Source organism: Lactuca sativa, chromosome 1, assembly GCF_002870075.4.
Source record: "Lactuca sativa cultivar Salinas chromosome 1, Lsat_Salinas_v11, whole genome shotgun sequence".
Classification (NCBI taxonomy): Eukaryota; Viridiplantae; Streptophyta; class Magnoliopsida; order Asterales; family Asteraceae; genus Lactuca; species Lactuca sativa.
In genome coordinates this window covers 128451049-128463889 of record NC_056623.2, presented here as the reverse complement: position 1 = coordinate 128463889, position 12841 = coordinate 128451049, and the positions used below count along the sequence as shown (strand labels likewise).

Genomic DNA, 12841 nt, shown 5'->3' with positions numbered 1-12841 from the left:
GCGAATGTATCTTATCCATTCGCTAAAGTTTGTTACATCGAACGTCACCTTTTGGCAAAGGCTCATCAATGTGAATGAACTAGCGGCAGCATTGTTTGTGTTCGACATCTACAAATAGAAAGGACAGAGATTGATTAGAATTTAAAATCCTTAATTATCACCCAATACGAAAAATTAGGGCTAGGATCTAACAACATTATTTACATATTAGAAAAGGGATGCCGTAATCCAACATGCAAACAATTTGAAGGTAAGTGCATGACGATTCACTAATTCTCCACCATGAAAACCTAACTTTAAGTTCTAAATGTATTGAGAATTCCTTGTTTTCGATGAGATTCATTGAACTTTTCAATGGCATGTTTAAATATCGATATGCCCCTCTCGTTTGTGACTGGGATGCTGAGGATCACAAAGTGGGTGTGAATAACCATGCAAATCTACAGGTGTCGTCATTGTAACAATCACCTATTCGATGTGCCGGTGAACCACACACGCTCCATCGAACTATGATAAACAATGAATCACGCTTTGCCACGTTTGCTTAGAACCAATTAGTATGCCGGTAAACCACACACGCTCCACTAACTTCTTATCAAGCGTACAAAGTGTAATTTCATGGGATTGCATCAATTCACTTTTCCTAAAGTAACTAGGATTGGGAATTTGAAAAACATGTAGTTACTTGCATTTAAATATTATATTTTTAATGAGGAGATGAGATTTCCCTATCCTACCCGTTCGGCTAACGACCCTGCACCGATCAAGCAAGCGGTGGGTGTGAGTGTACACCCATTAAGCGCCATTTTATAGGCATCAACCTTATACCCACCTTATAGACCGACTTCGTGAATGAGGCCTACTAACGGTAAGACTAGCATTTTAATTATACGTATATATATTAAGCTTGTAATCAAATAGAGTATAGGGTTGAATTTTAAACTTGTAAAATTCTAGGGTTTGAAATTTAAATTGTCTAAATTAAACTTTTAATCACAAAACTTAAATTTTAAAACTTGAGGACAAGTTTTAAACTTTTCAAAACATAAGGGACCAAATAACAAATAATTTAAATTAACCATTTAATCTCATAATTATCCATATTTGATTTATTTAAATGTTTCATGCAAAACAATTTACCAATTTAATTAAAATAATCAATTAATATCATATAAGGAAATTATTATTCAATTAATTGGTAAATATCTTGAATTAGGTCAAGGATATACTCAAATATATGTTAAAATCAGATTTATATTGACCCATTAAGATAAAGGCAAGTTTCCATAATATAAACAACAAGAAATCCCGAAACTAGCTCCTTCTGACGCTCGAACTAGCCGAGTACCACAATGGACTCGCCGAGTTGAGGCCTACTCGCCGAGTACACTATGGTACTCGCCGGGTTCATCAGGCAGAAGGACAAAAACAAATTTTGCAATCAACAATCAAGCAACCAATGCATCAATTCAATAGAAACCAATCAAGGCTTTGATACCACTGATGGGTTTGAGCCATAAGAACTTTCCTATGTGCACATACAAATCTTAATGCTTAGATCTAGGTTTCTCTAATTGAACATGAAATGTATCCAAGACTTTGATTGATAGATCTAATGAAAACATTTATATCATAACACATGAAATCAGATCTGAAAGATTACCTTGAATTGCTTGCTTGAATCTTCTTGTCCTTATAGCTTAGAGTCACAAATGTCACTCCTCTAATGGCTTACAAACACCAACTTAGCAAGAGGATGATTAAAGAGAGAGAGAAGGGTGAGAAAAGTCGGCCAGGGTTTCTCCAATACCAAGGAGTGCCGATTTTCTTAACCCTAAGGGTCTATTTATACTAGTGAGCCTCCTAGGGTTTCACCCTTAAACCCAAATTGGATAACTTAGGCCCTAAGCAATCCAATCTCTTTATTGATAAGCCTTGGATGATTTCTAGGCTCTTCTAAACCCTAAAATTGTCCACCCCTTATCCATAAGGAATCACTGCTCAAAATACAAATATCATACAATTGACAGTTTATGCCCCTTTATTTAACTAATCTCTTTAAGTCACCAAATTAATTCCTAATTAATTTATGACTTATATTAATCAAACAACAATATTATTATTCCTTATATTATTCTCATAATATATTAATAATATTTCTTCTCTCATTATAAATCATCTTATCAAGTTGTTATGGTGAAGGCAACCCAAAAGGACCATGCACAACCAGGTCAAATACTTGCCAAATATAGTTGCAGCCTTAGACACTATTCCATATATATATATATATATATATATATATATATATATATATATATATATATATATATATATATATATATATATATGTGTGTGTGTGTGTATGTGTGTGTGTTGTATGTGGTGCTTGGGTGAAGTTACTAAGCTTTGTACTTAGAATTTATATTTAAGGTTTCAGCTACCTCCGTTTTCAAAAGGAAGGGTCTGGCTTCATCACACTGCATCATTTGGAGTTTTATTCGGCACTAAATGTTTACAAATTACTGTGATGTTTTGAAAATACTATGAATTTGATCGTCTTTTGGAACAATGAATGAAAGACTTTAACTTATTTAAAATTAAATTTTTACTTGGTATTTTTGGGACGTTACATGCCAAGAACATTATATGGTTTACTGAATATTAGTTGCTTGTGGACAGTTGGAAGTATGGTATTGTTTTGGAAGGACCATAACAACACATTTTAGATTGAGATGTTTCTTGGTCATAATTGAAGGTCATATGGCAATATGGAAATGGTTCCATAACAGGAGATGGGTATATATAAATTTTTCCATAATAAGAGTAGGTTATAAAATCTACCTGTGAGTTTCTTATAAAATCTACACGTGTCTTGAATCATAACCATGGAATTGTTCTCAGTAACAAGTTCCAGTGGAACATTCTATAATATCGAAGGCTTATTTTTTATGACTTTAGAACCTCGACATCTCAAAAGTACAATGAATTTAAAGAAAAAATTCCACTACATCTTAGATAGTAATGAGAATTGGGAATTGTTAAATGAGCATGTTTAGAGTAATGTACGATTGATCTTTATACAATGGAAGGACCATGGAGAGGTATAGTATGCATGTTTAGAACATGACATGACCTATGTTACTTAATTCAAGTAGTGTGAAGCAATCTACAATGAATAAATTTGTAATTTTTATGGTGATCAAATAATAGAGACTTATTTATATTCAAAGGGTTTGATACCAACGTCAATTAGTTTACTATTGTGTTTCACTTTGCATGTTTACTTCCTGAATAATTTTATTATTTGAAATTCTACATTCGTTTATACTTTTGGAAGCAAATAATGAATTAAGATTGTCATGAATTATTTGTAGATTTTATATGGAGATTAGACATTCCATTCGAATTGTTGCAATATTCATGAGTACATAGAAAATAGGATTTTGAGTTTTGGATAAACTCACGCTTAAAGAATACTTCATGGATTTTATCTCAGTTAATTCTAAGTCAATAATATCTACTATTCTTACAGCAGACATAGATTGCTCATAGTTTGCGAATAAATTGTGCATTGGCTTGCCCAAATGCATCTCGTAACTAAATGTTATAAAGGGTTATTCGTTTCTTTTTCCTAAACAAGGAAAAGCGATATCTTTCGGCCCCTAAGTGATTTGATTTGATCTATAAGAACTAGGCATGGTCCATACTAAATTGAATTTTTCGATTTTATAGTCTGAATTTAATCATTAAATTGGAGATCCATAAACAAACAAATAAACATGATGATCATAATTTAATCAATGAATTTGTTCATATGATATATTGGAGCATGAATGAATAGCTAATCACTTATCTTAGGGTCGGCCTTTGATTTAAATTAGAGTTTGGAATTGGCTATGGAAAGCGCTCTCTTTTGCTTAATTATACATGCATTTGTAGTTATAAACTTATCCAAGTGGGAGATTGTTGGAATAAGATGTCTAATCTCATAACTAAATTAGTATAAAACTGAAAATAGAACCAAGGTCCTTTTAGGCTTGCTCTCATAATCAGAAATACTTAGAAATGATACTAAGAGGGAGAGAGAGAGAGAGAGAGAGAGAGAGAGAGAGAAAGAAAGAGAGAGAAATAATTTGTAAATATAGTATCTAATTAATATATTAATTGGAAATAAATAATCAATCTATTAATTTGTTATGTCATTAATAAAGTAACATGAGATCAACAGTTGATAATTAATTTATTAATTGATAAATTTATGACAAATCATTATAAATTAATTGGTAATCTTAATTAATGTGATATTAATTTGGGGTTAATTAAAATTAATTAAAGGTATAAAGGTGAATTCTAATTGTCCAATAGTTGAACAAAAGAAGCAATTCTAGAACTATCCATAGTATGGATTTTTTTTCTTGATTCTGACGGTTTCTGGAAGCCGCTTGGATGTAGATAATGAAATGATTTCAATTGGGAATAAATATTTTATCTAATTAATTCAATTCTAGCTTTTCGTGCAAGTTACTTTAACTATAAGAACCCAAGACTAACAATTTTTTTTCATACCTTTACCTACAAGCTTACAAATGAAATTTCTATCCCTCTGCTCTATTTCCTCTTCATTATAAGGTTTCAAGTATAAATAACCTTGAGCTAAGGTTTTAGGATGTCTAAATGTATGATTGCATATCATTATCACTATATATGAGATTTCTACCAAACCCTATTTCTTTCTATATTTCTCTAGCACATTCACAAAAATACAATTAAAATCCTTGAGGACTCAAGTAAAAACAACTTGAACAAAGATTTTACAAATTTTGTGTTTATGATTGCGATTGTTGCCACCATGATTGTATTGAAACACCACAAACTTTACCCTGTTTCTGGTAATGAAAACGAATTATCTTTCTAAGAAAAGAAGTCATTATAATTATTTTATTATCGTTGAAGGCATGATATGCTACAATATTTTTATTGGACCATTGAAAACATGATAATGACTGTGGAATTTCAAACGGTTATACTGACATGAGATTGGACATGCATTTAATAAGTTACATTGGCAGTGTCTCTCTCCACTTATTCCTTGATTTTTGAAATTCAAAATTATGGATGTATGGATTTCTGTTAAGTATAAATCCCCAATTCTTACCCTAATTTCAATTTTTATGCTCCAAATATATTCAATCAATTTTACAAGAGAATCAGTTGTATTCTTAAGTGTTGTCATACCTTCATACTATAAATCCACAATGTCTACTTCTTCTAAACATGTTTTGTTTATTGATGAGTCTGCTTCATCGGTTAATTTGATTGAGAAGCCTAATAAGATTGTTGATCATTTATATATCTTCTATTACTATTCTTTATTTTTTTATACATATATGACTTAAAATGACATGTTGTTAAAACATGATGTCAAGTACATGGCTTAGAATCATGACGTGCGAAAAGGAGGTTTTTAAGAACCTTGATACACCTCTATGTCACAAGACCATCTTAAGAGTAAGAATTAAGTTTATAACCTTTAAATAATTCTAATTTGTATTTTCATAATCTAACATATCAAGTCATAATAATTTAAAAATCTATCATATTAACTTATCAAGTCATTATACTTTCAACATCTAAGCTACGGTGTTACTATACACTGAAAATCTGAACTCTTTTTAATTTGACTATCAATTATACCATCGTAATTTTAGTTTTTTGCCATTATGGCATTATACTTACTATTATTAGTTATTACAATTTATTTCGTATCAACCTTTCTTATAAGAATAAATTTACTCACTAGTCATTGTTCTTGCTATTATTCTATCGTCTATGTTCAAAAGATTAGGTTGCACACATTGTTTCTCAAGAAGGATGATCATGCATTTCCTATTTACTTAGGTTTTTATGTTAGGCATCTAAAGAGGGACAATTTAATAATATTGAAGTTTTGTGATATAGAGGACGAGGAGACCTACAAATGGCTATTTTTATAAATGAAATTAGGCTCTCACTAGCTAATCGACCATGGACTGATGTGCTTATTTATTTAAACATCACAAGCAAAAGTTTATCTACTTTGCAAAAAAGTACATCACTTTTGGAAATATTAGCTTTACAAAACTTGGTTTGGTAATTTTTAGTTTCTATTAGGACATTACACACTAAAATATGGCATTGTACTTTGTCTTACAAGTTGTAGTTTTTCATTTGAGAAGTTTATTTATCTTTTATAAGAGCATTGTAGTTTGTATTATTGCACTTTATTTGGGTTGTAATGTTAAAAGCTATCAGTTTTAATGTTCTTTATATATTTGCTACTAAATTTGAAACGTGTAAGAAAGGTAATGAAGTAAAAGAAAAAACGTTTTGCACATTCTTTTAGCAGAAATAGAAACAAACCTTCGATACAATGTTCACAAATGAAAACAATGAAACTTTTGTGAGGGATTAACGCAATAAAATAACGACATAATTTTTTGTTACTATTAAGACAAACTAAATTCTTGTCATGTTGTTTCATAAACAATGTTCTTTTACCATATTTGATGACAAGTTTTTGGTAGCTCCTTTTTTAAAAGTAAAAGCGCCAATGGGGATTACTTGTCCTAGGGATAATTCCATCACTGGTTTTTTTGCTAAATATCATCGACAACAGTTCTTATCCTGGACACACTTCAAAAATGAGAAATATATTTATTGATTGTATATACTAGAAATATTATCAAAATCATTTGATTCTTTACTCACACATAAAATCAATCCAACACTCAAATGTAAACTTTTATTGAAAAATACAAACTATAGAACATACTTTATAGTAGATGACACTCCATCTAATTCTCCATCATAATTAAGAAAATGTTGTTTAAACATGTTGGGCAATGATTGGCAGGCATACCTTTTCCAACTGATTTAGCGCCTTTTGATACTCATCAAAACCCGCAAGCCGGCTTTCATTAAGAATTTCGCTTGCTTTTTCTATGGCAATTTCCATTATTTCCAGTTCTTTCTTAGTAAACGTCTTGCTAGTGTTTCCTATTTTCTTGATTTTGCTTTTCACATCATAAATGTAGTCCTCCAATGCATTACGTACAAAAACCTTCTTCATGTTCTCCTCGTCTTGTAATTTGTATTTGTGAGCATCATCTAGCATTTTTTCGATATTTCGTGTTGAAAGCCTGTCCTTGTAATTGGTAACCATAATCCCTTTTTTTAGGCTAGTTGTTAATTCCACTCCCGAGCAATTTAAAATACCATTAGCATCAATGTCAAAGATCACGTTTACCTTTGACAAACCCTTTGGTAGAGGTGGGATTGCAACATCGAATTTTCCGAGCCAATTATTGTCTTTGGCCATACTTCTCTCACCCTGATAGACATTGAAAGGTAACGTATCTTGGTAATCCTGAACATTAACATAAATTCCTTCCTTCTTGACTGGTATTGGGGAATTTCTTTTAATTAAAACAGACAAAGAGCCACCATAAATTTCTATACCAAGTGACAAAGGCACAACATCTATCAACACTAGGTTGCTAACTCTTTTACCGGTATAGCCAGTTAACTTTGCAGCAAGAACTGTTGCACCATATGCAACTGCCTCATCAACATGGATCTTCTTAGAAAGCTCTTTTCCTTGGAAGAAATCTTTTAACAATTGTTGTACCTTGGGTATCCTGGTTGACCCACCAACTAATACTACCTCATCTATCTGTTTTTTATTCATTTCTGCATCAGCTAAACACGTCTCCACCATCTTTATACAATTACTAAAGAAATCTTCATTAAGCTTTTCAAACTTTGCACGAGATATTCTCATAGAAAAATCAACACCATCATGCAAGTTGTCAATATCGATAGTAGTATCAATAATTGAAGAGAGAACTCTTTTTGCTTTTTCACAAGCTTCCCTCAACCGAGATAGTGCTTTTTTATTCGCACTAATGTCTGCCTTGTGCTTTCTCTTGAATTGTTCCACAAAATAGTCAACCATTGCATTATCAAAGTCCTGGCCACCTAAGTGAGTGTCACCGGCAACGGCCTTAACTGTTATCGTACCCTTCTTATCAATGGTGACAAGAGAGACATCAAATGTACCACCACCTAAATCAAAGATGAGCACATTTATGTCACGAGCTATATCATTTTTCATGTCTAATCCATATGCAATTGCTGCTGAGGTTGGCTCATTGATTATCTGTAAAACATTAAGTCCAGCAACATGACCAGCATCCTTTGTTGCTTGGCGTTGGGAATCATCAAAATAAGCTGGTACTGTGATGACTGCGTCACGTACAGTTTTACCAAGGAATTTCTCTGCAGCTTCTTTCAATTTAATAAGAACCATAGATGAAATCTCCTCTGCAGAAAACTCCTTATCTTCACCATTGTGTGAAACTACAATCATCGGAATGTCGCTAGTACCTTTTATGACTTTGAAAGGCCATAACTTGATGTCTTCCTGAAGTTTGGTATCATTGAATCTCCTTCCAATCAATCTTTTTGCATCTAAAAATCCACTAAGTTTATGTTAATCAATGACGGATAACAATTTTATGAATTCTAAGAGCATAAAACAAAAGATCGATGAATTAAATGCAAACCATAAATGGTGTTGGTGGGGTTCATAGTAATCTGGTTCTTTGCACCTTCACCTATTAGACGCCCGCCATTCGTGAAAGCAACACAAGATGGCATAGTCCTATTTCCTTGATCATTGGATATGATCTCAACTTGGTCATTTTGCCAAACACCCACACAAGAATATGTTGTTCCGAGGTCAATACCAATAGCCGCACCAATTTTTCTATACATGATTGTTTTAGGTAAAACCTGCATTTGAAACATAATGCTTATTAGTTTTGATAATTATGTTCATTTAACTTTTCAAAACTATATGCATTTGTGTAAATTAACTACCTTTCTAAAAGAATGGTAAACAAACAATATTTTCAAACAAATATATGGGTGGTTCTTTGAGTTTTTATTTTTTCGATTTGTAGAAGTTATTTATTTTACATTCTTAGATAAATGTTATTTAATTTAACAATTTATATGCATAATTTAATTAAACAACATTTTTTTAGTTTAAAATTTACGAAAGGCCTCAAACTAGTGTATGAGAAATGCCCACACATTACACTACAATTTTGACTTTTTCTAGTGGCAGCCAAAATTCATGTGTAAAAATAGCCATGTGTTGTTCAAATTCAATATCATGATCTTTTCTTCAACTATCCATGCACATGGCTCATAGATAATCACATATTTTCTATCAAAGTTTCTACTTTAATTTGTATTATTAAGCCATTACTCTATCCATTGCATTTCTGTTTATCTAATAGTGTACGTTTCTATATATATATATATATATATATATATATATATATATATATATATATATATATATATATATATATATATATATATATATATATATATATATATATAGGTTCAGGTTCATTTGAAACCATTCTAATTTAATGAGATCGTGAGATCAAATTTAAAAATAATTTTAAATTGCAAAATAAATGGAAAAATCCAAAAATTCTTTTTCTAAATATTATTTTCGGAACGTGATTTAACTAAAAATAAAAATAAAAAAAAATCCTGTTTTTTTTTTAAAAATACGTGAAATATTGTAATAGAATATTATATTGTACATATTCTAAAAAATAATTTTAAAATGCAAAATAAATGGAAAAATCCAAAAATTCTTTTTTTAAATATTATTTTCGGAACTTGAATTAACTAAAAAAAATAAAAATAAATAAAAATAAAAAAAATTAAAAAACGTGTTTGACGGTCTCACAAAATTAGGCGTCTCACATTAACATAACCATACATATATATATATATATATATATATATATATATATATATATATATATATATATATATATATATATATATATATGATTGAAATATGTTGAAAAGTCCAAGATTAATGAAAACCCAAGAACTTAAAAAAATACTTTGATACATCTAATACATTTTGACTTTTTAGACCATTAAGTTGATTATTATGGACTTAATTTGGAAATTTATGTAAAAAATAAAAAATGTGCATATATGCACTCTTGAAAAACAAATACATATCATATTAATAATTATTAAAGAAAATATGGAAGAAACAAAGAGGCGAAGAAAATAAATGCGACTTTCGTATGTAGTAATAAAGCATGAAAGTTGTTGAAAGAGATTTAGAATGTTGAGAAGCATGGAATTATTAAGGAAAGAACATAAGTGCCAAAGAGGAGAAATACAGGAAGATGGTTCTTGTCACACACATATAATAATCTTATCACATCATATATGAGTACCAACCAACTACCGCCTATAATAGGAAATGGAGAATGAGAAAGGAATGGAAGGAAGATTTCTCCTATATTATAGTTATTATATATGTCGAACACACAAAAAACAGATAATGGGAAAAAGGAAGAAGTAAGAGTGGAAAAGGTTTCTTCAAGAGGCTGGAATTCATCAAGCATTCTGCTGAAAAAAATGCTTGAACTCATCAGGAATTCTTCGGTTGTTTAAAAATATTGTGGTGTTAAAATCTTCAAATTGAGTTTATTCTTCAATCTTGAACTAATGCTTAATTTTTTTCAATACTCCTTTAATTCGTGAAGAATTTTTGAATTCTTCACACTTAAATATGGATTTTTTTCAAGCATTTTTCATGAATGTTGGAATTCTTTGAGAATCTTAAATTGTACTTATTTGAATTTATAATATCAAATTCAACAATAATGTTATTGTTATATTTTAAAAAACATATATTTGTAAGATTTCAACTAGATAGGCATTTCTACACAAGGCATGAGAATTCGCCTAATATATATATATATATATATATATATATATATATATATATATATATATATATATATATATATATATATATAGAGAGAGAGAGAGAGAGAGAGAGAGAGAGAGAGAGTGTGGCGGAGCCACATGGGGCATGGGATACTACAGCACCCCAAAAAATTTGTTTTATATATATAAAAAAAACTTATTTTTAAAAATGTTATATGTTATTGTACTCCGCGATAAAGAGATTAAATCATGTTTTTTAATGCTTCGAATATGATAACTACATAGAATATTTACTCATAATGTTTGTACCTCAATATAAAATTTTCTAGCTCCGCAGAGGGAGGGAGGGAGGGAGGGAGGGAGGGAGGGAGAGAGAGAGAGAGCATAAAACTATATTACTATATATTCGAGTTGAAGACTAACCGATTATTATGTGATTGGGCTTTTGTTCGTGTGTATCTTCTTTTTACCTGTATATTGAGGACAAATTCGAGCATTTATGAGGTTAATTCACATAGTAAAAATTCATGTACCATACATGTAAATAAAGCATGTAAATCATTCAATTTGATTATATAATACCGTATCAGGAAATTTTATTAAGCTAATTCACTTCAAAGTATTAAGGACGAATTTGAGACTAGAATTACAGATAACAAATGATAAATTTGCTTTGCCAGTTATTACCCCAAAATAAAACATTCACGAAAGAATATCAATAAGACTACTTTATAATCTTACCTTTTATGTATGAATGTATGCATCTACTCCTCCCCATACCCTCATCTATATATACACATACCAATTACAAAATTATTTTATTTCCCATTTGGATTACTCCAAAATTTTGAAGTCTTGAAGTCGTCTCATAATATTTTAGTGCATTAAATTACTTGGTGGAAATTACCATCCGTGCTTTCTTATACCCTTTTAATAAGACTTGAACATGCGACTAAGTTTAATATAATTTATATAATATAACAAATGTCAAATGATACCAATTACAAAATAAATGTATGAATCCAGTCTTCCCCATACCCCCATCTATATATAAATACTGCATACCTGCTACAAAAATATTTGTTCTAATACCCACTTGATTGATCATACATTTTTCTTTTCGAATTAATTCTGAAAGAAGAATGCGACAATAATATCTTAACTTGCACGACGGTTGTTACAAAAGTCTTGCATGATTTATTGGTGGAGATTAGTCATTTGTGGGTTTAATTTAACCAATATTAAAAGCTATAGTCTTTTTTTATTGTGTAAGCATAAAAACTTAATTATTTAATTTTTTTAACCCACAAAAAATATATGAAATAAAACTTCAATTAGCAAGAGACTAGAAGAAGAAACAAAACTAGGGGTGTTGTTTGGTAAATGGTCTCGGAGGTTTCACAGGAGATAGCAGGGTAGTAGGGGCGTTGGCAGGAACCAAGAATGGTAGTTTTTATGTGTGCAGTTTATGCATTCTAAAATAGGTGGAGACATAAAATTAAAAGCGTGAAAACGGTTGTAATTCTTGGAAGCTCCATTGAGATTACAAGCCCATGAACTCTTAATTGTAGGTGGAGACATAAAATGAAAAACGGTAAAAACACACTAAAGGGGTGCAGTGGGGTTGGTTTTGCAAGTTTCCGGCGTAAATGGCGGCGGCGAAGACGGTTTTTGGCGATGGTGGTCGTTTCCGGCGAAGCAATATAGATAGAGGAAAAAAAGAATCTTAAATATGTGGTGGATATAAATATTTTACACCTTACGGGTTATTTGTGTAATTCATTCTAAAAAATGATTATAGCGGTGTTTTGAAAAACGGGCCGGACCAGCCGGTTGAACCGGTTTAACCAGAAACCGGTCAGGTTACCGGTTTATTAACACCCAAAAACCGCTTGTAAGCAAAACTGCTAAAAACCATTGGTTTTGTTAAAAACCGGGAAAATCCAGAGTGGTTGAACTAGAAATAAAACCGGTTTATTGATCAAAATTTTGGTTTTCTAATATACACCTCAAGGGAGCA

At 30.8% G+C, this 12841-nt stretch overlaps 1 protein-coding gene across 1 annotated transcript; it reads right to left on the bottom strand.

Annotated features, from left to right (window-relative positions):
- Positions 1 to 6716: 6716 nt before the first annotated feature.
- Positions 6717 to 11620, bottom strand: LOC111881480 (heat shock 70 kDa protein 3). Its single transcript, XM_023877868.3, has 4 exons — positions 11563 to 11620; positions 11245 to 11291; positions 8604 to 8832; positions 6717 to 8508 (listed from the first exon to the last, which is right to left on the bottom strand). Exons 3-4 carry the CDS (start codon positions 8812 to 8814, stop codon positions 6866 to 6868), a joined length of 1854 nt encoding a protein of 617 aa, XP_023733636.1. The 5' UTR covers positions 8815 to 8832; positions 11245 to 11291; positions 11563 to 11620; the 3' UTR covers positions 6717 to 6865.
- Between the last annotated feature and the right edge of the window lie 1221 nt (positions 11621 to 12841).

Bases quoted from the DNA above. Each gene is read 5' to 3' on its own strand.
- LOC111881480 (XM_023877868.3), bottom strand. From the start codon at position 8,814: ATGTATAGAAAAATTGGTGCGGCTATTGGTATTGACCTCGGAACAACA. The intron at 8,509-8,603 runs GTTTGCATTTAA...GTGGATTTTTAG, and splicing joins CCCCACCAACACCATTTATG to ATGCAAAAAGATTGATTGGA.